At 41.5% G+C, this 26,676-nt stretch overlaps 1 protein-coding gene across 6 annotated transcripts; it reads right to left on the bottom strand.

Moving 5' to 3' along the window:
* Positions 1–375: 375 nt before the first annotated feature.
* C14H11orf54 (chromosome 14 C11orf54 homolog) lies at positions 376–26,658 on the bottom strand. 6 transcript variants are annotated; one of them, XM_050758925.1, is made up of 10 exons: positions 21,408–22,163; positions 20,433–20,596; positions 17,398–17,496; positions 15,320–15,393; positions 15,038–15,139; positions 13,370–13,546; positions 11,305–11,454; positions 8,934–9,050; positions 6,883–6,983; positions 376–737 (listed from the first exon to the last, which is right to left on the bottom strand). In XM_050758925.1, the coding sequence occupies exons 2-10, from the start codon at positions 20,485–20,487 to the stop codon at positions 683–685; spliced, it is 930 nt and encodes a 309-aa protein (XP_050614882.1). In that variant the 5' UTR covers positions 20,488–20,596; positions 21,408–22,163; the 3' UTR covers positions 376–682. The 6 variants fall into 6 exon arrangements, with proteins under 6 accessions (XP_050614882.1, XP_050614880.1, XP_050614881.1 ...); XM_050758923.1 differs by lacking the exons at positions 376–737; positions 21,408–22,163 and adding an exon at positions 26,515–26,658 and having other exon boundaries at positions 1,395–6,983; XM_050758924.1 differs by lacking the exons at positions 376–737; positions 21,408–22,163 and adding an exon at positions 26,353–26,507 and having other exon boundaries at positions 1,395–6,983.
* Between the last annotated feature and the right edge of the window lie 18 nt (positions 26,659–26,676).

Genomic DNA, 26,676 nt, shown 5'->3' with positions numbered 1-26,676 from the left:
GACCTCATTGGATTATTGAGTAATCATTCTCCTGAGGTTCTCTCATGCTTATGCACATTAAATAAAGTTTGTATGCCGTTTTCTCCTGTTAGTCTGCTTTTTGTCAGTTTATTTTCAATGAGCCTTCAGAAAGAGTGAAAGGGAAGCTTGGTCTTCTCCTCTATACATGTCAGTGTCCCCACTAGACTGAGCTCTTCCAGGTCAGGGACTATGTCTTATTCATCTTTGTATTCATAGTATCTGGCACAGTATGTACCAGTACAATATGTACCATGTATACCAGCAGAGTACGTACTAGTGTATACTAATACCACTACAGCATGTACCAGAGCACCTAGTATAGTATGTAATAGTTGCTACTGAATGAAAGATTAGGCCACACAGAGGCTTTACAGATAAACCAAAAGGAAGCTGAGCTTTAAAACCAAAAGCAACTGGAAATCTGCATTTAGGTGTTGTATTAGTCTGTTCTCGCATGCTGTAAAGACATACCTGAGACTGGGTAATTTATAAAAAAGACAGAGGTTTAATGGGCTCATGGTTCTGCGGGTTGTACATGCGTCTGCTTCTAGGGAGGCCTCAGGAAACTTACCATCATGGGGCGAAGGCAAAGGGAAGCAGGCAGGCTGGGAACAGTGGCTCATGTCTGTACCCAGAATTTTGGGAGGCTGAAGTGGGAGGATCACTTGAGTCCAGGAATTCGAGACCAGGCTGGGCAATGTGATGAAACCCTGCCTCTAAAATAAAAAACAAAATTAGAATAAAATAAAAATTAGCTGGGTGTGGCATGTGCCTGTAGTCCCAGCTACTCTGGAGGCTAAGGTGGGAGGATGGTTTGAGCCTGGGAGGCCAAGGTTGCAGTGAGCTGAGATCATGCCATTGCACTCTAGCCTGGGTAACAGAGTGATATCCTGTCTCAAAAAAAAAAAAAAAAGGAAAAAGAAAAGAAAAGAAAAAAAAAATTTAAAAGGGGAGGCAGGCACATGTTCACATGGCCAGTAGGAGACAAAGAGAGAGTGAAGTGGGAGGTGCTTTCAAACAAGCAGACCTTGGGAGAACTCTATCACAAGATAGCACCAGGGGAATGGTGCTAAACCATTAGAAAACCACACCCATGATTCAATCACCTCCCACAAAGCCCCACTTCCAAGCCTGAGGATTACAATTCAACATGAGACTTAGGTGGGGACACAGAGCCAAACATCAGGTATCTACTGTAGCGACAAATATTAGGTTGCCAATGCAAATAATATCAAGTGTTAGTCTAAATTTGAAGAAGTTAATCCTCATTGTGGTTAATATGAGTCAGAAAAACAGAGCATATCAGAGAAATGAGGCTAAAGGAAGGAGTTCTAGGAAGAGTAATCATAGATTTAACCAATGAATATAACAGATTTTCTGCAGAAAATTCAGTGTTTAATATTTCATTATTTTAGTCACATAATTGCCCTGTCAGACTGTGTTCTGTTATCTGGAAGATCAAAATGAATGCTCTTTATCAACTAAGAAGAACCCTAAAGTTAAGAAAATGAAAGTTACCTATGCGTGGAGGGTTCAGGGCTTGGTTGGCATGGGAACTTTGCAAATTCCTAAGGCTACAAGAAAAACCACAATCTTGCTAAATTCGCTAAAAATAGGAGCTATTGGGAAAATTGTCAGAACCTTACCAAACCTGATTTACAATCCAAACCACTATAGCTCTGATTGGACAAAGGACCAGCCTTACAAAAATTCTTTCCTGATAAGCAACTGAAGACCTCAAACCAGTTTCAGCCAGTTTATAGAGACTGCATGCAAACTTTGTGTCCAATAGTTCACCTTTTGACATGAAGAGCCAAGTTCCACCTTATTTTAATGTTAAAACCTTACCCCAAAGTGAACACAGTATGTGTGTTATATATATGTTTATCCATTGTACGTGTTCAACTTCCAACTTCCCTCGTAGATATGTATAACTTTTCTCCCAAACCTGCTGAATATGTTTTACTCTATTGTGTGATACAGGTCCTGTGAGGCATAAAAACCAACCTGCCCTTTTCCTTCTGGGAAGAGAGCACCTTTGGCATAAGCTGGAGACTCTCTTTTTGCTGTGCAAACTGAAATCACCAATATAGTGCTCCTTTCTACTATTTAGCCATCCTTGTGGTCTTTTGGGTGACATTTTCTTTTTCTTTAAAGAAACACGGTCTGACTCTGTTGCCGAGGTTGGACTGAGGTGATGCCATCTGGATTCACTATAGCTTCAGCCTCCAGGTCTCAAGTGATCCTCCCACCTCAGCCTCCCAAGTAGCTGGGAAAACAGGTGTGTGCCACCATGCCCAGCTAATTTTTTAAGTTTTTGTAGAGATGGGGTCTATGTTACCCAGGCTGGTCTCAAACTCCTGGGCTCAAGTGATCCTCCCACCTCAGTCTTCCAAAATGCTGAGATTTACAGGCATGAGCCATTGCACCTGGCTGGATGACAATTCTTTAGGTTTATCTGTGCTCTTATTTTAGGTTTGGAAAGATGGTACGACACTGTGATGTATAATAAGACATGCAGTATGTATAGATAGTCTTAGTCCCAGTGTTCTGGCACACAGCTCCTAAAACCCTGGGAATCTCCAAAGTGATAAATGGTTTTTGTATGCTAATAAAATGACAGTGTTAAGTGAGTTTCTGCATGCCGGAAGCTCCTGGATAGCTTCAGGATGGGGGCTCCTTGCCCAGGAACTAACCAGTGATTAAAGAGTTATGACTTTCAGCCCCAATCCCAACCTTGAAAGAGAGGACAGGCTGAAGGTTGAGCTGATCACCGAAGGCCAATGATTTAATCAATTCTGCCTACATAAGGAAGCCTCTATAAAATCCCAAAAGAAACGCAGAGGCAGGTGGATCACTTGAGCCCAGGAGTTCAAGACAAGCTCGGGTAACATGATGAGACCCCATCATGTTGGGGTTGGGCATCATGGCGCGCACCTGTTAGTCCCAGTTCCTCAGGCGGAGAGGGGAGGATTGCGTGAGCCTGGGAGGTGGAGGTTTCAGTGAGCAGAGATCATGCCACTGCACTCCAGCCTGGGTGACAGAGTGAGAACCTGTCTCAAAAACAAAAACAAAGTCAAAATCCAAAAGAAAAGGGTTTGGATAGCTTCCAAATTGCTGAACATGTGGAGATGCCTAGAAGGTGGGGCACCCAGAAACAGTGTGGAAGCTCTGGACTTTTGCTGGCCTTTCCATATGTATCTCTTCTATCTGGCTGTTCATCTGTATACTTTATTATATCCTTTATTAATAAACTGGAAAATATATGTAAAGTGTTTCCCTGAGTTAAATGATCTGCTCTAAGCAAATTAATCAAACCTGAAGAGGCAGGCATAGAGACTCCAATTTACAGTGGGTTGGTCAGAAGTACAGGTCACAACCTGAAGCTTGTGATTGGCATCAGAAGTGGGAGGCAGTCTTGGAGGACTGAACCATTAAACTGTGGGATCTGATGCTATCTCCAAGTAAATAGTGTTAGAATTGAATTAAATTATAGGATCCCCAGCTGATGCCTGCTGGAGAATTGCTTGGTGTGTGGGAAAAACCCCCATGCATCTGGTCACAGAAGCATTCTATGTTATACTGAGTGAATGTAAGAGTAAGAAGAGCACTTTGGGCCAGGTGCAGTGCCTCATGCCTGTAATCCCAGCAATTTGGGAGGCTGAGACGGGCAGATCACTTGAGGCCAGGAGTTCGAGAACAGCCTGGCCAACATGACGAAACCCTGTTTCTATGAAAAAAGAAAACTAAGAAAAAATTTAAAAAGAAAAGCATTTTGATTTTTCCCCCCATCATCTCTATTAGATGGTGTGAATGTACCTGGTTTCCAGGCTTTTTGAATTGTGTCTATAAGCAGTACAATTTTGAACTGAAATCCCTAACATAAGAAATGTACACAAAACTATAGAAACTTAAAAGGATGAAATAAAATATATAAATAGATGTTCTAATATTCCCACACCCCTTGGAAGGTCATGTGTACCTGCTGCCCATGCACCTCATTTTGGAGGACACTAATGGAAGAGTAAAGGCAGTGTTTATATCTGTAGTGTGAAGAGGCCCAGGACTACTTCAGATGATCTTCACACCTGGAATCTGACCTGAAATAAGCTCTGATCTGAAATCTATAATTAAGAATGTGACTTAATGTATGTTTGGCTGCCGGTGACTTTTAAGCCTTATCCCACCCCTCGTCCCATTATGCCCCACACCTCTGGCAAGCTAAGCAAGCCTGGGTGCTGGTAGGCGGAGCTTGCAGTGAGCCGAGATGGCACCACTGCACTCCAACCTGGGCGACAGAGCAAGACTCCGTTTCAAAAAAAAAAAGCCTGGGTGCTTGCCAGATACGGTGGCCCATGCCTGTAATCCCAGCCTTTTGGAGGCCGAGGCAGGAAGATGACTTGAGCCCAGTCTGGGCAACATAGTGAGACACAATCTCTTAAAAAAAAATAAAGCAAGCAAGCCTGGGTATTTCCTTCTTTGATACCAGTGGGAAATTCAAACCACATGCAAGAAACATTACTCTGGCCCTACTCTCTAACCACCAAAAAACCCCAAGTCAGTCTCCTTCCCTGTTGTCAAATCCTGCTTAGGAGCTGCCCTGCCTTCCCCAGAAAGCTTATGTGAGTAACAACCCTTTCATAGTCTGTTGGTGTGTGTGTGGCTTCATCAGTCATTTTTTCTTTTTTTTTTGAGACAGGGTCTCACTGTGTTGCCCAGGCTACAGTGCAATGGTACAATCATAGCTCACTGCAACCTCCAACTTCTGGGCTCAAGTGATTCTCATGCCTCAGTCTCCTGAGCAGCTGGGACAACAGGTGTGCACAATCATGCCCAGATAATTTTAAAAAAAAAGTTTCTTTTTTTGCAGAGATGGGGGTCTCTGTATGCTGCCCAGGCTGGCCTTGAACTCCTGGCCTCAAGTGATCCTCTTACCTTGGCCTCCCTAAGTGCTAGGATTACAAGCGTGAGCCACTGAACCTGGCTCTCAGTCTGGACATTTGAACCAAATTTTGAGTGTGGAATGCATCTTGTCTCAGTGTGGGATGGCCACAAAAAAAAAGCATCCTCCTTTACAGTTCACCTACTGCTTTATTTCTTTTCATAGCACTTAATACCACCTGACATATTACATATTTATTGTTTGTCTTCTGCACTAGACAGATCCCCAGCTTTAGTAAAGTGTTTGGTATAATCATTCGAGTGGCTACTTTGCTAGCACTGTTAAAGGCACTAGTGCTATAGTTGTGAACAAGGCCCTTGCCTGTATGAAGTGTACACTCCAGAGAGCAGGGTAGGTGTTCAATACATATTTGTTAAATGAAAGAGTATTAATATTGTTTTTGTCTGGAGGTAAGATACTAGAAACATAATATATCATACATTAAATTTTTTATTCATTTTTTTGCATCAAAATAGTGCTTAAAATAATAGGAATTTATACTCACAAGACATAGCTAACATCCAGAGTAGACAATTAAAAAATATTATTTGAAAATTATGTACTTAGTACTAAAGACTTCCTAAATTTGTACATTAGCAAGATTGTCATTAGCACCATTAGAGAGTTGATCTTTGGCTAATGATTATTCAAAGAACATTCAGGAAAATTTCAACCATTACAATCAGTATAATTTTATATTTCAGCAAGGATAGTGGTCATGTTCAGCAATAGCCTCACTTACAAATTAAAGTAAGCTCACTTCAATGTTGCACTTTGATGCTGTTTTTTTTACCCCTTCTCTTGCAAATAACTAGTGAAATAAAAATTGCTTCTAACTGGCAATCGAAACAAGGGAGGAATTATGGCTAGCCAACTAGTTGCTAATGTTTGTGTTTTTATTTTTTATTAAAGAAAAAAATTTTAAATAATAGAGATGGGGTCTCACCATTGTGCCCAGGCTGGTCTTAAACTCCCAGGCTCAGACAATCCTCCCACTCGGCCTCCCAACATGCTGGGATCACAGGCTTCAGCCACCAGGCCCGGCCTGCTAATTTTTGTGAAAGGCAAATTGCAAACTTCTATGGTTTAACTTCATCAGAAGGGTAAAGGGCTCCCCACCTGCCACCTTGTTCCAAGAAAAAGGTATACTCTGATTACTAGAATGGATTTTTAAAATTCAATACAAAGATTCAATAACTATCAACATTTCTAAACACTGATTTTTCTTTTTATCTTTTTCAAGTGTTTTTCAATGTCCTGCAGGTAATAACACTGATTTTTCTAACACTCAGAAACATCTACTTAGCAGTTGTGATACTAATTTGCAAAATGTAATAATGTTATACAAATATAAGGTACTACTAAATACATAGCAGAAATAATTGCATGATTCCTAATGTTTATATTCAAGGTATAAACATGACTGATTTTGCTGATACTATAGAATTAAAAAAAATAAAGTTGCTATGTAAAAAATTAAAGAATATCTCAATTAGATATTTTTGTTCCTAATCTCTTTCAGACAGATCTATTAAATAATATAGAATATACTATCAATATATCCTTTCATATGAAGTGAAAAAGAATGGGGTTTAAGTAGTGAGATCACTTCTATTTTTTACTTTTTTAAAAAAACAGGGTCTTGCTATGTTGCCCAAGCTGGTCTCAAACTCCTGGGCTCCAGTGTGCCTCCTGCCTCAGCCTCCCAAAGTGCTGGGATTATAGGCATGAGCCATTGTGCCTGGCCCGTGGGATCATTTCCATTGGTTTTATGTCAGTATCAATTAATGAGTCAATCAATTAATTAACCTTAATGATTTCTTTTTCTAAATAAGTATCAGCTGATTTAATCTCGCCCAATTGAATGAGACTCTTTTGGTTGATCAATGCGATAGAGAAACTCTGCAGGTAAGAAGTACCCAAGATATTCCACTGTATCTGGAGTAGTGTCATAATGGTAGTGTCCACCTTCTCCATGATGACTGAAAAAATGAGTGTGCTCCAGTCGCAAATCAAACCCCTAGGATAACAAACAATATGTTAGTACTCAAAGTATTGATTAGAGTTTAAGGGGGAAGGGATAACTTTTTATGTTGCAATAGTTTTCATTTTTTAAATAGGTAATACATTCACATGTTCTAAACTCAAAGGGGGCAAAACGATATATTCAGTAAAACGTATCTTCCTCTCTCTTGCCCTCACCACTTACACCCCTTCTTAGCAGTTGACCAATGTAAGCAGTTTCTTGTATATCCTTCCAGAAATATTTACTTTTATTTTTACTCAAATGTAGTATTTTGTACACACTTTTCTGCATGTAACTTTTTTTCATGTAACAATATAGTTTTGAGATCTTTGTATATCAAATCATAAAACAGCTTCCTCATTCTTTTAGACTTATGTGGTATTCCATTGTGTATGTAACTTAACTGACATTTGCATTATTTCTAATTCTTTTGCTACTACAACACTGTAATGAATAACCTTTTAACTAGTAATTTTACACAATTATGAATATATTTAAGTATAAAATCCTAGACATGTAATCACTGGATCAAAAGATATGACCAGGCTAGGCGCAGTAGCTCATGCCTGTAATCCCACCACTTTGGGAGGCTGAGGCGGGCGAATCACTTGAAGTCAGGAGCTTGAGACCAGCCTGGTCAACATGGCAAAACCTGTCTCTACCGAAAATACAAAAATTAGCCAGGTGTGGTGGTGAGCACCTGTAATCCCAGCTACTCAGGCGGGTGAGGCAGGAGGATTGCGTGAACCCAGGAGGCGGAGGTTGTAGTGAGCTGAGATCGCATCACTGCACTCCAGCCTGGGCAACAGAGCGGGACTCTGTCACAAAAAATAAAAAAAAAGAAAAGATAAGACCAATATTTTAGTAGGTATTTGCTTTGAATTGATAATATTTTTTCTAGTGTATAGTATTATAATATAACGAACACCAAACAAGATGACAGGAGACCTGAATCCTAGTTGTGACTCTACTATTTTTTTTGAGATGGGGGTTACACTGTTACCTAGGCTGGTCTCAAACTTCTGGATTCAAGTCAGCCTCCTCGGTACCTAAGAATACTGGGGCATGCCATCATGCCTAGCTACACCTGCTATTTAATAAAATAATTTTGGGTGTTATTTAAAATGCCTGTGCCTTCATTTTCTCAAAGGTAAAATCTGCTCTGCCTAACTCATAGGATGGTGAAGAGCTCCCTTATCTTCCAAAATAATTCTAGAGACTACCCTAATTCTTAAATAACACCACCACATGGCCGGGTGTGGTGGCTCACACTTGTAATCTCAACACTTTAGGAGGCAGAGGTGGGTGGATCACCTGAGGCCAGGGGTTTGAGACCAGCCTGACCAATGTGGTGAAACCCTGTCTACTAAAAATACAAAAATTAGCCTGGCATGGTGGTGCATGCCTGTAATCCCAGCTACCCGGGAGCCTGAGGCAGTTCAATCACTTGAACCCAGGAGGCGGAGGCTGCAGTGAGCTGAGATTGTGCCATTGCACTCTAGCCTGGGCAACAAGACTGAAACTCTGTCTCAAAACAACAACAACACAAAAATTGCCTAGTTCTTAAAGATTATCCTGCCAGGTGCGGTGGCTCACGCCTGTAATCCCAGCACTTTGGGAGGTCGAGGCGGGCGGATCATGAGGTCAGGAGATCGAGACCATCCTGGCTAACACAGTGAAACCCCGTCTCTACTAAAAAATACAAAAAATAAGCCGGGCGTGGTGGCGGACGCCTGTAGTCCCAGCTACTCGGGAGGCTGAGGCAGGAGAATGGCGGGAACCTGGGAGGCGGAGCTTGCAGTGAGCCCAGATCTTGCCACTGCACTCCAGCCTGGCCACAGAGTGAGACTCCGCCTCAAAAAAAAAAAAAAAACAAAAAAAAGATTATCCTAAAAATCAAGCATTATCATTATAGTATAATATAAAAAACAGACACAGACTTACTGGGTCTCTGGAGACAAAAACTGGTAGACAAACCAAAGGAGCCTTCATCTCATAAAAATGCAACCATTTATTCACGTCTTCATCAGAGTTCAAGGGGCAGGAAGAAAATTCTGCAGGCTACAACAAAAGATAATTATATAGGTAAACATATTGAATATTACGAAGAATTAAAAATTTTAAAAATATATTTTATTATTAATTTTTAATTATACTTTAAGTTCTGGGTTACATGTGCAGAACATGTAGTTTTGTTACATAGGTATACACGTGCCCTGGTGGTTTGCTGCACCCATCAACCCATCACCTATATTAGGTATTTCTCCTAATGTTATCCCTCCCCTACCCCCCCAACCCCCGACAGGCCCCAGAGTGTGATGTTCCCCTCCCTGTGTCCATGTGTTTCCACTGTTCAACTCCCACTTATGAGTGAGAACATGCGGTGTTTGGTTTTCTGATCTTGTGATAGTTTGCTGAGAATGATGGTTTCCAGCTTCATCCATGTTCCGGCAAAGGACATAAATTCACCCTTTTTCATGGCTGCATAGTATTCCATGGTGTATAGGTACCACATTTTCTTAATCCAGTCTATCATTGATGGACATTTGGGTTAGTTCCAAGTCTTTGCCATTGTGTATAGTGCGGCAATAAACATATGTGTGCATGTGTCTTTATCGTAGAATGATTTATAATCCTTTGGGTATATGCCCAGTAATGGGATTGCCGGGTTAAATGGTATTTCCAGTTCTAGATCCTTGAAGAATCGCCACACTGACCTCCACAATGGTTGAACTAATTTACACTCCCATGAACAGTGTAAAAGCGTTCCTATTTTTCCACAACCTCTCCAGCATCTGTTGTTTCCTGACAGGGTCTGGCTCTGTTACCCAGGCTGGAGTGCAGTGGGATGATCACGGTGGGCCTGGAAAAGGCACAAGTTTCCACTATGGTGTGTGGGATTGGCAGCTGGCCCCCTGGCCTGAAGGCAGGGCCTTACCGGAAACCCGCCCCCTTCTCCTCCTAAACCTGTCTGCCTCCTGCTGTCAATCATGGAATCCAGGCTGTAGGTGCCAAGGGGTGCCTGAACGCCAGTGCAGAGCTGCCCTCAGCCCTCGCTCAGCTTCCCTTCTATGCTCGTGTCAGCGCCCAAAATTCAGAAGGGGCTGGGGCGGCAGGGGGCTGGTGTATCAGCAGTGCCCTGAGTGTGTGCACATCTGGCTGGGCTGTGACAGCAACCAGGCTCTGCCTGACTTTGCTCCTGGATCGGAGCAGGCGCTGACAGCAGGGAGAAGCCAGGCAGTGGGAGCAGGCATTTCCAAACCTGCAAGAGCAGTGGGGGCCTTCCCAGACCCCGAAGAAAGCAGGAATGCCTAGGTCCGCAGCCACCGTTTGGGCAGCTGCAGCTGCGTGGAGAAGGCCGGGCTCCTGCCTATTCCGTGGAGTAGGAGGCCCAGGTCTGCAGCCACAGGTTTGAGCTGCTGCAGCTGTGCCTGGGAAGATGGGGCTCTCGCCTGTTCCAGCCGGGAGAGGAGAGGGATGCCAGGGACCACAACCATAGCTTGGGCGATTGCAGCGGCACCAAGGGAGCTCCAGCGCTAACTCGGAAGGGGCGGGACTCCCACTTGTCTTCAGCTCCCACCCGCTCCATGGAACGTGTAGCCTCAGCTGTGCCTCCCTGCTGCAGTCACTCCAGACAGCCTGCTGCTGCCATCATCACTATGTTGACCAGGCTGGTTTTGAATTCCTGGCGGTCCTCCCACCTTGGCCTCCCAAAGTGCTGGGATTACAGGCATGAGTCATTTTGCAGGCCTTGAATTTATCTTGATCTTAAAAACAAACATATCCAAAATAAAGTTCTAATATATTAACATGGATAAAAACATTATCTTATAATCTGATTTACAATATTATCATTTAAATTTTAAAGTAATACAATCATAGTAAAAAGGATTTGTTTAGAGTGTCTTTGAATGTAGAATTCCCAACATATACCTTACAATTCTAAGATGTGGCCCAGCGCAGTGTTTCACATCTGTCATCCCAGCACCTTGGGAGGCTGAGGCGGGTGGATCAGCCTAGGTCAGGAGTTCGACACCAGTCTGGCCAACGTGGCAAAACCTTGTCTCCACTAAAACTACAAAATAAGCCCAGCGTGGTGCTGCATGCCTATAATCCCAGCTACTCAGCAGGCTGAGGCAGAAGAATCCCTTGAATCCGGGAGGTGGAGGTTGCAGTGAGCCAAGATCGTGGCACTGCACTCCAGTGTGGGCAACAGAGCAAGGTTCCGTTAAAAAAAAAAAAAAAAATCCTGAGATCTTAAACATGTGCACACATACAAACTCCTTCATGCATGTATGCACACATGGGCTCGTACCATAATGTGAGACTTCACTTTTCCCTTCTGAATTATGAAAGTACCTCCCATTCCTACAGGCTTATTTCCATAATGTTTTTCCAGGGTCTGTCTCATACAAGTCACAAAGTTAAGTGGTCCAGTTCTTCTTTTGGCTTTCACCTCAATTACCTATAGAGGACACAAAGATGCGTATCATTGACTATGCTGCAAAATAACTACCGAAGTAAAACATTATATAATTTAATGCTATCAAACAAATATTCTGTTCTTTGCATAGAGCCCCCAGATCTGAATTGAGATGTTGCAATCCCGTGAGTCTTGATCAATCATATATACATATGTATACACACACACACGTACATATCAGTTATATGTAATTTATAAATAAGTCTTAAGCATGCTTTCTTGAACTGAGAAACTGAGAAAGACAAGTTTCTCAGTGTAGACAAGTCCTACACTGAACTCTAGAGACTCTTAACATATGTGTCAAGGCAGTCAAAGATTGAGAATTACCTGCTTTAAAGGAATTAACCTTTGGTAAGTGGGGATGAGGAGAATATGATTACATTTTCTCACTTCCCTTAAAAATCTGTACTGTATCATCTCCACAACTTGGAAGTTAAGTATTTTCACTTCTCAATCTCTTATCTCAAAGTAGTCGAAGAGGCTATCTCTACTTACAAAACTGGAGAGTCTTCACAAAAGCTAACACTGAAATCATCTTTTTGTGTAATAACAGGAAGTAAATATGAAGTATGGCATTAGTTTTCCTTATTTTCTTCTTGCTGTAAGTTTTTGCTACCACCATTTCTATCTAGAGCAATGTATGATTCATCAGAAAGAAACAAATAACCTATTTACTACCTGTAAGTAGGCATTATTTATTTTAGCTGTATGGTTCATGTAGATGACTTACTTACTCCCCAAATTAATATTCTATTACCTTTTAGTTCACAGAAAAAGGTCTTCCTGACTAAGTAGTCTTCTGTTTTTTTTTTTTTTTTGAGACAGGTCTTGCTGTCACCCAGGTAGGAGTGCAGTGGTGTGATCATAGCTTGTTGCAGCCTCAAACACCTGGGCACAAGGGATCCTCCTGCCTCCTGAGTAGCTAGGACTATAGGCATGTACCACATCTGGCTAATTAAAAACACAAAATTTTTTTTTTTTTGAGACAGGGTCTTGCTATGTTGCCCAGGCTGGTCTGAAACTGCCAGACTTAAGTGATCCTCCAGCTTTGGACTCTCAAAGGACTGGAATTACAGGCATGAGCCATTGTGCCAGCCGTACTATTCTTTTTTTTTTTTTTTGGAGACAGAGTCTTGCTTTGTTGCCCAGGCTGGAGTGCAATGGTGCGATTTTGGCTCACTGCAACCTCTGTCTCCCAGGTTCAAGCAATTCTCCTGTCTCAGCCTCCCAAGTAGCTGGGACTACAGGCGTGTGCCACCTTCCCTGTCTAATTTTAGTATTTTTAGTAGAGACGAGATTTCACCATGTTGGCCAGACTGGTCTCAAACTCTTGACCTCAGGTGATCTACCCACCTCGGCCTCCGAAAGTGCTGGGATTACAGTCGTAAGCCACCGCACCCGGCCTCCAGCCATATTATTCTTAACCTTAGTTTGAAAGATGACTTTTGCTCTGCCTTTAGTACTCTCTGAATCTTTCATTACTGGGTTAAAGAGCTTTGACTTAGGAAGCTCTAATTTTCATTTTTTTTTGAGACAGTGTCTCACTCAGTGGCCCAGACTGGAGTGCAGTGGCATGATGTTGGCTCACTGCAACCTCTGCCTTCCGAGTCTGAGCGATTCTCTCACCTCAGCCTCCTGAGTAGCTGGGACGACAGGCACACACCACCACACCCTGCTAATTTTTGTATTTTTTGGTACAGATGGGGTTTCACCATGTTGGCCAGGCTGGTCTTGAACTCCTGACCTCAAGTTGACCTCAAGTTATCCACCCAGCTTGGCCTCCCAAAGTGGGAAGCTCTAATTTTCTTAGCAAAATCATATTTGTGGCAGTAAAAGTTCACATTTTTAGCTATCTGAGAACATTTAGGGAATACTGTATTTTTATGGACAAAATCACCTTGCCAGGTTGGCCCTCACTGGCGAAAAGATTAGCCAGTAATGCACACTCAAAATCATGATGTTTCTCACTGTATTTCTCCAGGAGGCACCCTCCATCTGCAGGGTTTACATGGGCAAAGTAACTACCATTCACAGGAGGCTTGTGTTCACTTTCTGTCTGAATAACTGGCATAAACTGAAAAGAAAGTGAGGCAATTAGTCAATCTTTGTATCTCTGCAAAGAGAATATCTTGAATAATGTTATAAAACATTTAATCCTTTTAAGGCATTTCAGTTCAAGTCCTAATAAGAGAACATACAATACATAATATTTAATTTTAGACATAAAAAACTTGAAAAACTTTTTTTTTTTTTTTTTTTTTTTGAGACGGAGTCTCGCTCTGTCGCCCAGGCTGGAGTGCAGTGGCCGGATCTCAGCTCACTGCAAGCTCCGCCTCCCGGGTTTATGCCATTCTCCTGCCTCAGCCTCCTGAGTAGCTGGGACTACAGGCGCCCACCACCTCACCCAGCTAGTGTTTTGTATTTTTTAGTAGAGACGGGGTTTCACCGTGTTAGCCAGGATGGTCTCAATCTCCTGACCTCGTGATCCGCCCGTCTCGGCCTCCCAAAGTGCTGGGATTACAGGCGTGAGCCACCGCGCCCGGCTTGAAAAACATTTTATAAGATATTTATAGGCCGGGCGCTGTGGCTCACGCCTGTAATCCCAGCACTTTGGGAGGCCAAGGGGGGCAGAACACGAGGTCAAGAGATCAAGACCATCTTGGCCAACATGGTGAAACCCCATCTCTACTAAAAATACAAAAATTAGCTGGGCGTGGTGGCGTGTGCCTGTAGTCCCAGCTACTCAGGAGGCTGAGGCAAAAGAATTGCTTGAACCTGGGAGGTGGAGGTTGCAGTGAGCCAAGATAGCGCCATTGCACTTCAGCATGGCGACAGAGTGAGGCTCTGTCTCAAAAAAAAAAAAAAGAAAAAAAAAAAGATATTTATAGTATTTCTTACAGTGTATCTATAACTTGCATTAAATATCTTATTTTAAATTTTAAACTGTTTTCCCTAACTTGAACACTAGGCAAATTGTATTAATGTTTCTGCAAAGAACTTGTATGACTATTAGTCATATCTGAAGATGTTATGAGACAATGAGCAGACTTAAGTCTTGTATTCATGAGATTCAAAGAAACAGTAATATTTTCATACGGTAATAATGTATATTAGTAATAACTATTAACTTTTATAAATAACCATCATACTATTGTGATGGTTTCCTACTATTTGGTCTTGAAGAAGTTGACTAGATCACTAATATTCCATTCACCTTCTAATCCAAAGCTGCCTGCATACCCAAAGCAAGGATTTATAGAGAAATTAGGAATCCTGTAAGACTATAAATGTTTTATAATCCAGAACCTTCAACAGAATACCATAGAACCCTGCATTTATCTAAGGCTGAACCTATAACCTAAGAAAATCTAAAACTATAAGTTAGTACTCCATTACAGTTAGTCCAGCTGGAGTGTGTGCTATAGCAGAAATCTATATCAAGCAGTATTAAACCTGCAGAGAGACTTACAATTCACTCAGAAAGTAGGATTTTTGGCACTAAAAGCAAAAAGACAAATCAAATGTCAAATCAATAAAGTAAAATAATTTTCTTATACACGCTGACCTCAGAATTGAACCCGAGAGTCTGAAATGGACCTGCTCCTGCTCCAAGAATAAAAGCTCCAGGCAGCTTGATTTCTTTTGCAATTTTATTCAGATCATAAACCTACAGAAGAGGAAAAAATATTATTTAAGTCACAACTTGTACAAAGTCCCTAGTTTACCTTTTATTATTGATCCATTAGCACTTCCTTGCCAATTGATCAACAGGTCTTCTAATAATAAACAGAGTAATCAACCCAACTTCTACAATCTTCATGTGAACATGCAGAGTAAAAGTACTTACTTTTTTTTGGTTTACAAGAGGCAATAAGTAAGGCACACCTCCTACTTCTGCAATTCTAGTTTTCCCACAGATGCCTAAAAAAAAAAACCAAAAAACAAAAACACAAGCCATCTTAAAAATAGGCAAACATCTAATTTAATAATAAAATGCCAAAAGACATGAATTTAATTTATTAACAGTACATAACTTCTCCATTCTCATAAAGTTTTACAAATAACAGGGATTGGAAGACATAAGTAGCTAGAACCCCTGTCCTGTTTTAAGTACCTGTGTCTCTAATATCATCATAACCAAGCATGGCTTATATAGTTGGTGGCATAAAGGTAATACAAGGCAAGGGCAAGGGTTAGAACTGGGGCCAAAGTTTGGATTGGGTAAGGTTTCTATAATGTTTTTAATGCCTTATTTCTTAAAAAAAAATCTATTTTGGGGTGGTTTTTGTGTTTTTTTTTTGTCTAAAATTGTTTTTTAATTTTTAATTTAAAATATTTTGTTTTGATAGAATGTAAATTCTTAGGCAGTGGCTCACGCCTGTAATCCCAGCACTTTGGGAGGCCGAGGTGGGCATATCACGAGGTCAGGAGATTGAGACCATCCTGGTTAATACGGTGAAACCTCATCTCTACCAAAAATACAAAAAATTAGCCAGGCATTGTGGCATGTGCCTGTAGTCTCAGCTACTCGGGAGGCTGAGGCATGAGAATTGCTTGAACCTGGGAGGCGGAGGTTGCAGTGAGCTGAGATCATGCCACTGAACTCCAGCCTGGTGACAGAGCGAGACTCTGTCCCAAAAAAAAAAAAAAAAAAAAAAAAAAAAAAAACTATAAAGAAGTATTATGCTAGCTGGGTACAGTGGCTCATGCCTGTAATCCCAGCACTTTGGGAGGCCGAGGTGGGCAGATCACGAGGTCAGGAGATTGAGACCATCCTGATTAATATGGTGAAACCCCGTCTCTACTAAAAATACAAAAAAATTAGCTGGTTGTGGTGGCTGGGGGCTGTAGTCCCAGCTACTCAGGAGGTTGAAGGAGGAGAATGGCGTGAAGCCGGGAGGCGACACTTGCAGTGAGCCGAGATCGCACCACTGCACTCCAGCCTGGGTGACAGAGCGAGACTCCATCTCAAAAAAAAAAAAAAAAAAAAAAAAAGGATGCTAAATGCTTTGAAGAAGTTAAAAGACATTGCCATATGGTACACAAGCCTTCTAGAATTTACAGCTCTACTTAAAATAAAAGATTGTTTAAGCTAGAAAGGCCCCCAAAAAACATTCAATTCAAATGCTCCCATGTTAATGTATCTCAAAGTCAGGTTTAAGACAGAACTGGAGTCCAGAATTTCTATGGCAAACTCCTTTTTAGCAAAGATGTTAATTACATAATAAAAAGAACACTTTGAGTGTTTATTCTCAAATTCCTCATCATAACAGGGTATAACGGGAGAGGGTTAGACTTTGGAAAGAGACAGACTTGCATTTGAATCCTGATTATGATTTACACTGAGCTTATCTAGCCTCTCTCCTTTTCAGTTTTCTCACCTATAAACCAGGGGTACTACTTACCTTGCGGTGTTATTGTAAAAACTGAAACATCAAATAAATATCTATCACACTGACAAATTATTTTATTCTCCTAATACTAATTTCCCTTCCTTCTCACTTCAAACAATGGATGCTCACTTGGCAAATTTGTTGAAGGATTAGTTTTAATAAATTATTCAAATACAAGGCTTTTAGGATCCCTTCTGGTCTTGAATAAATAAAATCATAAAAATTAAAATCAGTTTCCATAACAGTCTGAGCAACTAAAAGCAAAACTCTCATGTGATACAAAGAATTCTAACCTATTGGATATCTATTCTATAATCTGTAAAGGTTACATAACTGCATAAAACATAATCCTTTTCCACAAGAGTATGAAATGAATATCAGAAGAGTGAGCACAGAAATTTGGCACAATTTAGCCTAAATGTTGTGACAATATCCTTTATTTGTAGATAATTTAAGATGTTCTTAAAAATAATTCTAGTTTCAAAAAAATATTTAGACTAAAAAACAAAAGCTAATTGCAAAAATAGCTTACCTTTTACAGGAAAGGTAAAGGGTTCCTTAGTCAAATCAGGGCAATCAACTACAGAGACCTGGACATCAGCAAAGTTATCTTTTAACCCCTTCTGCATAACTAATAAAGACAAGGAATAAGATTATTTAACATTATGTAAAAACTTAGCTACCACATATCAAAAGTGCCCCCAACATACTCCCAATCTCAACTTGTATAATAAAAAAAAAAGGGGGAAATGGTCTTATTAATGAATATAACTAGACATTAGACATAATCATATAGTACAATGTAGACTAAGATACATAAATACTTCCTCTACAGTGATTTCCAACTGTTGAAGATAAACAGCCTGCACTTGTGTGAGGATGAGGATTACCTTCTTTTTTGAAAGAAGATTCCAAAAACCAACTGAAATGTGAACATTTAAACTTTTTGAAAAGTAATCACATGTAACAACTTCAGTGAAGGTAACAGACAAAATATTGAACAAAGCAGCCAGACACAAAAGACTATATACAATATTACTTCACTTTATGCATCTCAGAAACAGGCAATGGATCAAGGCTGACTGGGAAGGTATGCAAAGGAGCCTTCTGGGATGTTGAAAATATTTTACATTTTGATCTGGATAGCAGTTACATAGGTGTAACTATTGTTAACATTCATCAAGCTATACACTTAAGATTAGTGTACTTTACTGTAGATAGTTGTACCTCAATAACAACGTAAAAAAGCACAGGTATCTCAAAGTTATTAATTTAAGACCGATAATATTTCCCTCTCTCTCTTTTATATGTAGAGACGAGGTCTTTCTATATTGCCCAGGCTGGTCTCGAACTCTGGGGCTCATGTGATCTTCCTGCCTTGTGTCTCCCAAAGTGCTGGGATTACAATGAGCCATCACACCTAGCCTCAACGGTTTTTTTTTTTTTTTTTTTTTTTTTTTTTTTGAGACAGAGTCTCACTGTGATAGCCTCACCCTGTCGCCCAGACTGGAGTGCAGTGGTGTGCAGCACGATCTTGGCTCACTCAGCCTTGATCTCCAGGCTCAAGTAATCCTCCCACCTCAACCTCCCCAGTAGCTGGGACTGTAGGCGGATGCCACTATGCTTGGCTAATTTTTATAAAAATGGGGTTTTGGCTTGTTGCCCAGGCTGCTCTCAAACTCCTGGGCTCAAGAGATCTGCTCACCTTGGCCTTCCCAAATGCTGGAATTACAAGCATGAGCCACTGCCTCAGCCTATGTACTTTTAAGGATCAAAAGTTCTTACAAAATTTCTTTTTTTTTTTTTTTTTGGAGATGGAGTCTCACCCTGTCGCCCAGGCTGGAGTGCAATGGTATGATCTCGGCTTACTGCAACCTCCACCTCCCAGGTTCATGCAATTCTCCTGCCTCAGCCTCCCAAGTAGCTGGGGTTACAGGCACCCACCACCACACCAGGTATTTTTTGTATTTTTAGTAGAGACGGGGTTTCACCATGTTGGCCAGGCTGGTCTTGAACTCCTGACCTCGTGATCCACCTGCCTCGGCCTTCCAAAGTGCTGAGATTACAGGCATGAGCCACTGTACCTGGTCAATTTTTTTTTTTTTTTTTTTGAGACTGAGTCTCACGTTGTCACCTAGGCTGAAGTGCAGTGGCGCGATCTTGGCTCAACATAACTTCTGCCTCCCGGGTTCAAGTGATTCTTTGTGGCTCAGACTCCCGAATAACTGGAATTACTGGCACACACCATCACGCCCAGCTAATTTTTGTATTTTTAGTAGGGATGGGGTTTTGCCATGTTGGCCAGGCTGGTCTTGAACTCCTGACCTCAAGTGATCTGTCCACCTCGGCCTCCTAAAGTTTTGAGATTACAGGCATGAGTCACTGTACCAGGCCATAAAATTTCTACTTTTACTGAATATATCCTGCACATATAGAAGGAAAAGAGAAACAAACACAAAAGTGAAAACAGGTTCTAGAAAAGTAATAAAAGAAAAAATCTGGCCAAGCATGGTGGCTCATGCCTATAATCCCAACACTTTGGGTGGCTGAGGCAGGAGGATCAAGTGAGGTCAGGAGTTCAAGAGCATCCTGGGCAATAGAGCAAGATCCTATGTCTACAAAAAGAGAAAAGAAAAAGAAAAAATTCCTAGCTACCCTGTCATATTAGGGAAGACAGATTGATGAAAAAGAAATACAGGCCAAACAATACAGATTGTTTACTAGCTACCATTCAATTAGGGGGGGAAAAAGATTATAAGATTATTATAAGATTATAAAAAAAGCTACAACAAAGCAAAAATGAGTCTATTTCTTGACTTCGACCTTATCAGGATGACAAATGAACTACCAAAACAACACATCTTGAGAAACAAGGGAAGGTATATAGTTACCATCAGAACAGAATCTAGAGGTTGTCAAATAAAGGTTGGTATTCTGACAGACTTTACAGTTTTGGATAAGAACTATTCCTGGCTTCATTTTGTGTGCCCGTTTTTGTTTTCCTTTTTTTGCCTATGTTCCCTCCTAATTTATCTTGGGAAACTGCCTTAAATACTTGTTTGAACAAGGTGAAATATATAAAAATAAACACAGAGAGAAATCAAAGCAAGTTCACTGGCAGTCTGTCATTATCAGTGGTGTGGGGGAATTATATTGGGAATACGATTAACATACAACAGTAGAAAATACATTTAAAGAATAATGTAAGTGAAAAAAGTTAAAGCAAAATTGTGCAACTCTTTGGGCATCACACATGCTTAAGTCTTGGATTACTAATCATTTACATCTTGTAAAGTTGGTATCATCAATAATCTGTAAGTGAAAGAAAAAAGAATTTACAAATTATAATTTTAGTTTTTTTGGAGGGACAGAATTTTGGATTTTCTCAATAAAAATGGGACAGAACAGAAACTGAAATGGAAAATGAATTCCATACCAAAAGTATTATTTTGATAAGTAAGATACAGATATAGGTAAGTAGTAAGATATAGATAGATCTTAGAATCTTTTTAAAAGAATTTTCTCTTGGGATAATTTTTAAAAATCCAAAGTTAATATTGTTTTTACCTCCAGCAAGCTCTTCTAGACTTGGTACATGAAAAGAAAACTCAGCACAAGTCATTTTCTTTCTTCTTTAGGTGTGAGGTTGGACAAATAGAGTTACTCTTGGTTAATTATCACAAGAGTCCACAGTGCACCAAGTATGAACTGCTTCTGTTTTGGAAATGAACCTTTAGCATTCAAACATATAAACAGAACAAAAGGGCATTTAGGTTTCTATCTTCACAAAAAGGCAAACACAGCTTCTAGTATTTAATATTCCAAGTGAGAAACAGACAAGTGACCTTTTAATACTTATACTTTATTTTATTTTAATTTAAAATTTAAAACTAATTTTTTAATAGAAACACGATCTTGCCATGTTGCCTAGGCTGATCCTGAATTCCTGGTCTCAAGCGATCCTCCCACCTCTGCCTCCCAAAATGCTGGGATTACAAGTGTGAGTTACTGCTCCCGGCCAATTCATTTTCTTTTTTAAAATCATATAGCTGGAGTGAACATCCAATTTTCTAATGGTTGGTCTAAGGAATATAGGTCTTGAAGCAAAAGGTACTTATTAGGAGTTTATGGGTAAGTGTTTAAATGGTTGTAGATAACAGTACATATAGGATTTGTACAGTACATATAGGATCTCAAGTATTTCTATAATAGATATGTGTGTTTTCTATTCTATATTTCACATTTAGGCCAAAAATTAAATGAGCTCCTTAGACTATCATTTTGTCAAAATAAAATTTAAATTACAAATACGAATGGAAACTTTTATGGAATGATTAGCCTTTGAAATTCAAATTTTTATTTTCATTTACAAATAAATATACTTTCTTGGTAAACAGATTTAATGTTCAATTCTGATAATCTACCCAATTATAATTTGATAGTTAAATATATGCTTTTCTATCATTGCAACTAAAAAATAAAATACATGCCAAGTATACTTTGTAACAAATAAGTACACATACACATAGATTAGTATCTTACCTTAAGTGTTCAGTGATGAAGTGTGCAACCAGAGGGAGATAAAATGAAGGCAGGGAAAAATACAAGTAATATGAGGTAGACAGGTATCCTACTCCAGGCCAATCACAACAGGGAACACAGACAAGACTCTTAAGGGTGTTTCTAAGAGTACTGCAGGAGTTTTCATTAAAATTGTTAATAGAACACTTCATTAATCTGAGTGGCCTCTGCCCTTAATATGCCTATTTAGCAAGTGGAAAGGCGATCTTCAGTCATCTGAAATATTCTTCTAAATTTTTTTTTCTAATTTTCCAAAGAGTCGTAGGTTGTTTAGAAACTGGGTTTCTAGTTCTGGTACTTTTCAACAACATATCCTCTATAACCATTCTATTACATACCTTTAGGATGTTACATTTACTTCAGTACTTTATCAAATACCAGCTTTTATTGTTCTTGATTTAATATATGTAATCTAATCTCCCAAATATATATAACTGTTTATAAAGCGTCCCAAATCTTTTTTTTTTTTTTGAGATGGAGTCTCGCTGTCACCCAGGCTGGAGTGCACTATGGCACCATCTTGGCTCACTGCAACTTCCACCTCCCAGGTTCAAGTGATTCTCCTGTCTCAGTCTCCCTAGTGGCTGGGATTACAGGCGTGTGCCATCACGCCCGGCTAATTTTTTGTATTTTAGTAGAAACGGGGTTTCACCATGTTGCCCAGGCTGGTCTCAAACTCCTGAGCTCAAGCAAATCCACTTGCCTCGGACTCCCAAAGTGCTAGGATTACAGGCGTGAGCCACCACGCCCGGCCCCCAAATCTTACATAATCATACTTAAATTATTATTATTATTTTTTTTTTTTATTGAGACGGAGTCTCGCTGTGTCTCCCAGGCTGGAGTGCAGTGGCGTGATCTCGGCTCACTGCAAGCTCCGCCTCCCGGGTTCACGCCATTCTCCCGCCTCAGCCTCCCAAGTAGCTGAGACTACAGGCGCCCGCCACCACGCCCGGCTAGTTTTTTGTATTTTTAGTAGAGACGGGGTTTCACCATGTTAGCCAGGATAGTCTCGATCTCCTGACCTCGTGATCCACCCGCCTCGGCCTCCCAAAGTGCTGGGATTACAGGCTTGAGCCACCGCGCCCGGCCTTAAATTATTTTAAACAGAGTTTTGTGTGAGGAAAAGAGAGATCAGACTGTTACTGTGTCTATGCGGAAAAGGAAGACAAAAGGAACTCCATTTTGATCTGTACAAAGAAAAATTGTTCTGATTTGAGATGCTGTTAATCTGTAACTTTAGTCCCAACCCTGTGATCACAAAAACATGTGCTGTATTGAATCAAGGTTTAAGGGATTTAGGGCTGTGCAGGATGTGCCTTGTTAACAATATATTTGCAGACAGTATGCCTGGTAAAAGTCATCGCCATTCTCCATTCTCTATTAACCAGGGACATGATGCACCACGGAAAGCTGCAGGGACCTCTACCCGAGAAAGCCTGGGTATTGTCCAAGGTTTACCCCCACTGAGACAGCCTGAGATATGGCCTCGTGGGAAGGGAAAGACCTAACCGTCCCCCAGCCCCACACCCATAAAGGATCTGTGCTGAGGAGGATTAGTAAAAGAGGAAGGCCTCTTTGCTGTTGAGATAAGAGGAAGGCCTCTGTTTCCTGCATATCCCTGGGAACGGAATGTCTCCGTGTAAAGCCGACTATTCGTTCTATTCTGATACAGGAGAAAACCATGCTGTGGCTGGAGAGGAGATATGCTGGCAGCAATACTGCTCTGTTACTCTTTGCTACACTTAGATGTCTGGGTAAAGAGAAACATAAATCCAGCCTATGTACACGTCCAGGCACGGTACCTTCCCTTGAACGTATTTATGACGCAGATTCCTTTACTCACGTTTTCCTGCTGACCTTCTCCCCACCATCACCCTGTTGTCCTGTCATACTCCCCTTTCCGAGACAGTGAAAATAGTAATCAATAAATACTGAGGGAACTCGGAGACCAGTGCCGGTGCCGGTCCCCTGGGCCCACTGTTCTTTCTCTATACTTTGTCTCTGTGTCTTACTTCTTTTCTCAGTCTCTTGTCCCACCTGACAAGAAATACCCACATGAGTGGAGGGGCAGGCCCCTTCAGTTTTGGGTTGAATAATTTATAATTGTTCAGGAATGAGACAGTTTAACTTTTTCTTTTAAATAATTTCAGATTAACAGATATTACATACAAATAATTCCTGTATATTCTTCACCCAGATTTCCCAAATGTTAACATTTTATCACGTTCTTTATCAAACAAACATTGGGTACTTATTTATGAACACGTCAAAATCTGCACAACGAATAGTATATTCATTTATAATGATAATAAAAGCACTTTAGATATTTTTGCTGGCAGTAGGAATAAAAACACAAGTTAAAATCCAAATGTAATCTTAATTTTATTCCCTTTATTACCTCTTTTCTTTACTAAAAAGTTAGGTCAGTTGTTTCTGTTTATTTATGCCCCTACCAAAGTAGAAACAAAGTCCAATCCTGGGAGGATGTAGCTTGAATAACTGGTTTAGAAATGTACTTATTAGGGGTCCTTACTAGGGATTTGTGGATAAGTGTTTAAATGGTTGTGGATAACAGTGCATACAGGACTCTCAAGTATTTCTATAACAGATATTTGAGCTTTCTACTCTATATTTGACATTTAGACAAAAAATTAAATGAGTTCCTTAGCCTATCACTTTTTCATAATAAAATTTAAATTACGAAGGCCCGTCCAATCCTAAAATGAGGTGAACTTCAGGCAGGGTGATGGCACTGTAGGCAGTGTGGTAGCACGTGTATGTGTGTGTTGGAGGTGGGAAGAGGGTTACAGTTGGAGCTGAGAAAGGGGTTAGGTTCTCACATAAACTCCAGGAACATAGCCTTGGGCCAGATAGAGGCAAACAATATTTTCCTACCTAATTGGTGGGAGGCGATGGCCCAGAAATAGGGTCTAGAAAGGAAATGGAGCTGCAGAGGTTAACACCTGAAGGGGTAGACCAACTATCGCAACTAAACTGGTTACCATTTGAGTGCACACTGTGTACCAGACACCGTTAGACACTGTGCAGACATTCTCTCAACTTTTCACAACCATGACAGATTGTGAGACAGGCTGTGGGTCTTCAGGAGTTGCGGGCATCCCTCAGACACAGCCGCACGGCCTGCATGGAGTTCGCTCCTGCCGGCGACCACTCGCTTGGGCTCCAGCATCTGCTCACCCCTACGCACCCTCCCATAAAGGATGGGGCGCAGCAGGCCTGAGTGAGTGGAGTTCCTAGCTTCCAGCACTCCAGTTCCTGCCTCATTCACTCGCGCGCCCCCTCCCGCGAGGAGTCGAGAGCTACGGGCTGAGTAAGGGAGACACCGCAGCCCCAAGAACCGCGAAGGGGTCTGAGAAATATCTTGCTTCAACTGCACTCCAGCCTGGGTGACAGCGCAAGACCGTCTCTATAAAACAAACAAAGGAATATGCAATGTGGCCGGGCGCGGTGGTTCACGCCTGTACTCCCAGCACTTTGGGAGGCCGAGGCAGGTGGATCACTTGAGGTCAGGAGTGTGAGACCTGCCTGGCCAACATGGTGAAATCTAGTCTCTACTAAAAGTACAAAAATAAGCCGGGTGTGGTGGCGGGCGCCTGTAGTCCCAGCCACTTGGGAAACTGAGGTGGGTGGATCTCTTGAGCCTGGGAGGTGGGGGTTGCAGTGAGCTGAGATCCGGCCACTGCACTCCAGCCTGGGCTACAGAGCAAGACTCCGTCTCTTAAAAAAAAAAAAAAAAGAAAAAATACAAAATGAAATGTGAAATTTCAGTGATTCTGCATTAGGAGTTAATTGTTCCTTCCCTTTAATACCACTTTTCCCCTTCTTTTTGGACAAGGGACGCTGCATTTACATTTTGCATTGAGCCTCACAAATTACACAGCTAGGCTTGCTGCTGAATATGGCAGTGAAGGACATGCCATACCAGTCCTGGAGCTTAGTCACTGCCCAGCCCCTGTGGATCAAATGCAGTGTCAGACTTTTTATCCCCGAAATTGTCCAATCTATGGAGCAAAGGAGGGTAAAGAGACCAGATTACTTTTAAGGCACGCTCTATCCTAAAATGATGTAAACTATAAAATAAGATTAGACAGCTTTACTGGTTTTTGCGGTGTATCATATGAAAACAGAAGTTTGAAACCAGAAAAATCAAACCAGTTCAATCCTTTTAAAAATTTCTTTGGGAGGCCGGTGGCTCACGCCTGTAATCCCAGCACTTTGGGAGGCCGAGGCGGGTGGATCACCTGAGGTCAGGAGTTCGAGACCAGCCTGACCAACATGGAGAAACCCCGTGTCTCCTAAAAGTACAAAAAAATTAGCAGGGCATGGTGGCACATGCCTGTAATCTCAGCTACTTGGGAGGCTGAGGCAGGAGAATCGCTTGAACCCGGGAAGCGGAGGTTGCGGTGAGCCAAGATCGCGCCATTGCACTCCAGCCTGGGCAACAAGAGCGAAACTCGGTCTCAAAAAAACCCCAAAAAACCGAAAAACAAAAAAAAAAAACAAAAAACTTTCGAAGAAAAAAACCCCACCAAAACTAAACTAGTTTACACAGCTTAATCTTAACTCAGGAACTGGTCAAGGAACTAATGGTGGGGGGCGGGGGGGATGTAGGAGGAAACTGAGGAAAAAGAAATCCTCCACAGGTCTCACTTGTGACGTGTTAGCCAATTCCTGGGAGGCAGAAAGGGTGAGCTCCCGAAACAGGTGCAAAGGTGGGGAGGAGACCTGGGCGTGCTACGGCATAACACTGGCGTCCAGCACAAAGGTTACAAACTTCGAGTAACCTTCCCGAATATTTTCACACACAAGGGTTTTGAAGGCAAAAGCAGACACAGGATGACAAAACACTCATTCACACATCCCACCCGTCACCCTCACCACATACTCGGGACCAGGTTTAGAAAGCCGGGAGACAGCTCAGCAAACGCGAGACCACCGGAAACGACCCGGGCTGAGAGGCTGTTTCCTCGCAGTTCTCATCCACTCACAATTGGCCGCACATTTTCTTTTTGTTATTTGCCGAAATGTTCTTGGCTATTCCACTTACCGAATCGGTCACGCAAGCAAAACACCAGAATCCCGATCTCCGCCTACGCCAACCCCGCCTCCTCAGAGTAAGCGAGCTACAGCTCCGCCCACGTTAGTCGCTCCTCCCTGCGCGGCGAGAAAAATGGCGCCCCCGCGTCGCGACTCCTCCCACCGCTCGCCT

The sequence above is a fragment of the Macaca thibetana genome, chromosome 14 (assembly GCF_024542745.1).
Source record: "Macaca thibetana thibetana isolate TM-01 chromosome 14, ASM2454274v1, whole genome shotgun sequence".
Taxonomy (NCBI): Eukaryota; Metazoa; Chordata; class Mammalia; order Primates; family Cercopithecidae; genus Macaca; species Macaca thibetana.
Note: the sequence above shows the minus strand (reverse complement) of the source record. Positions and strands in the feature narration are given on the sequence as shown.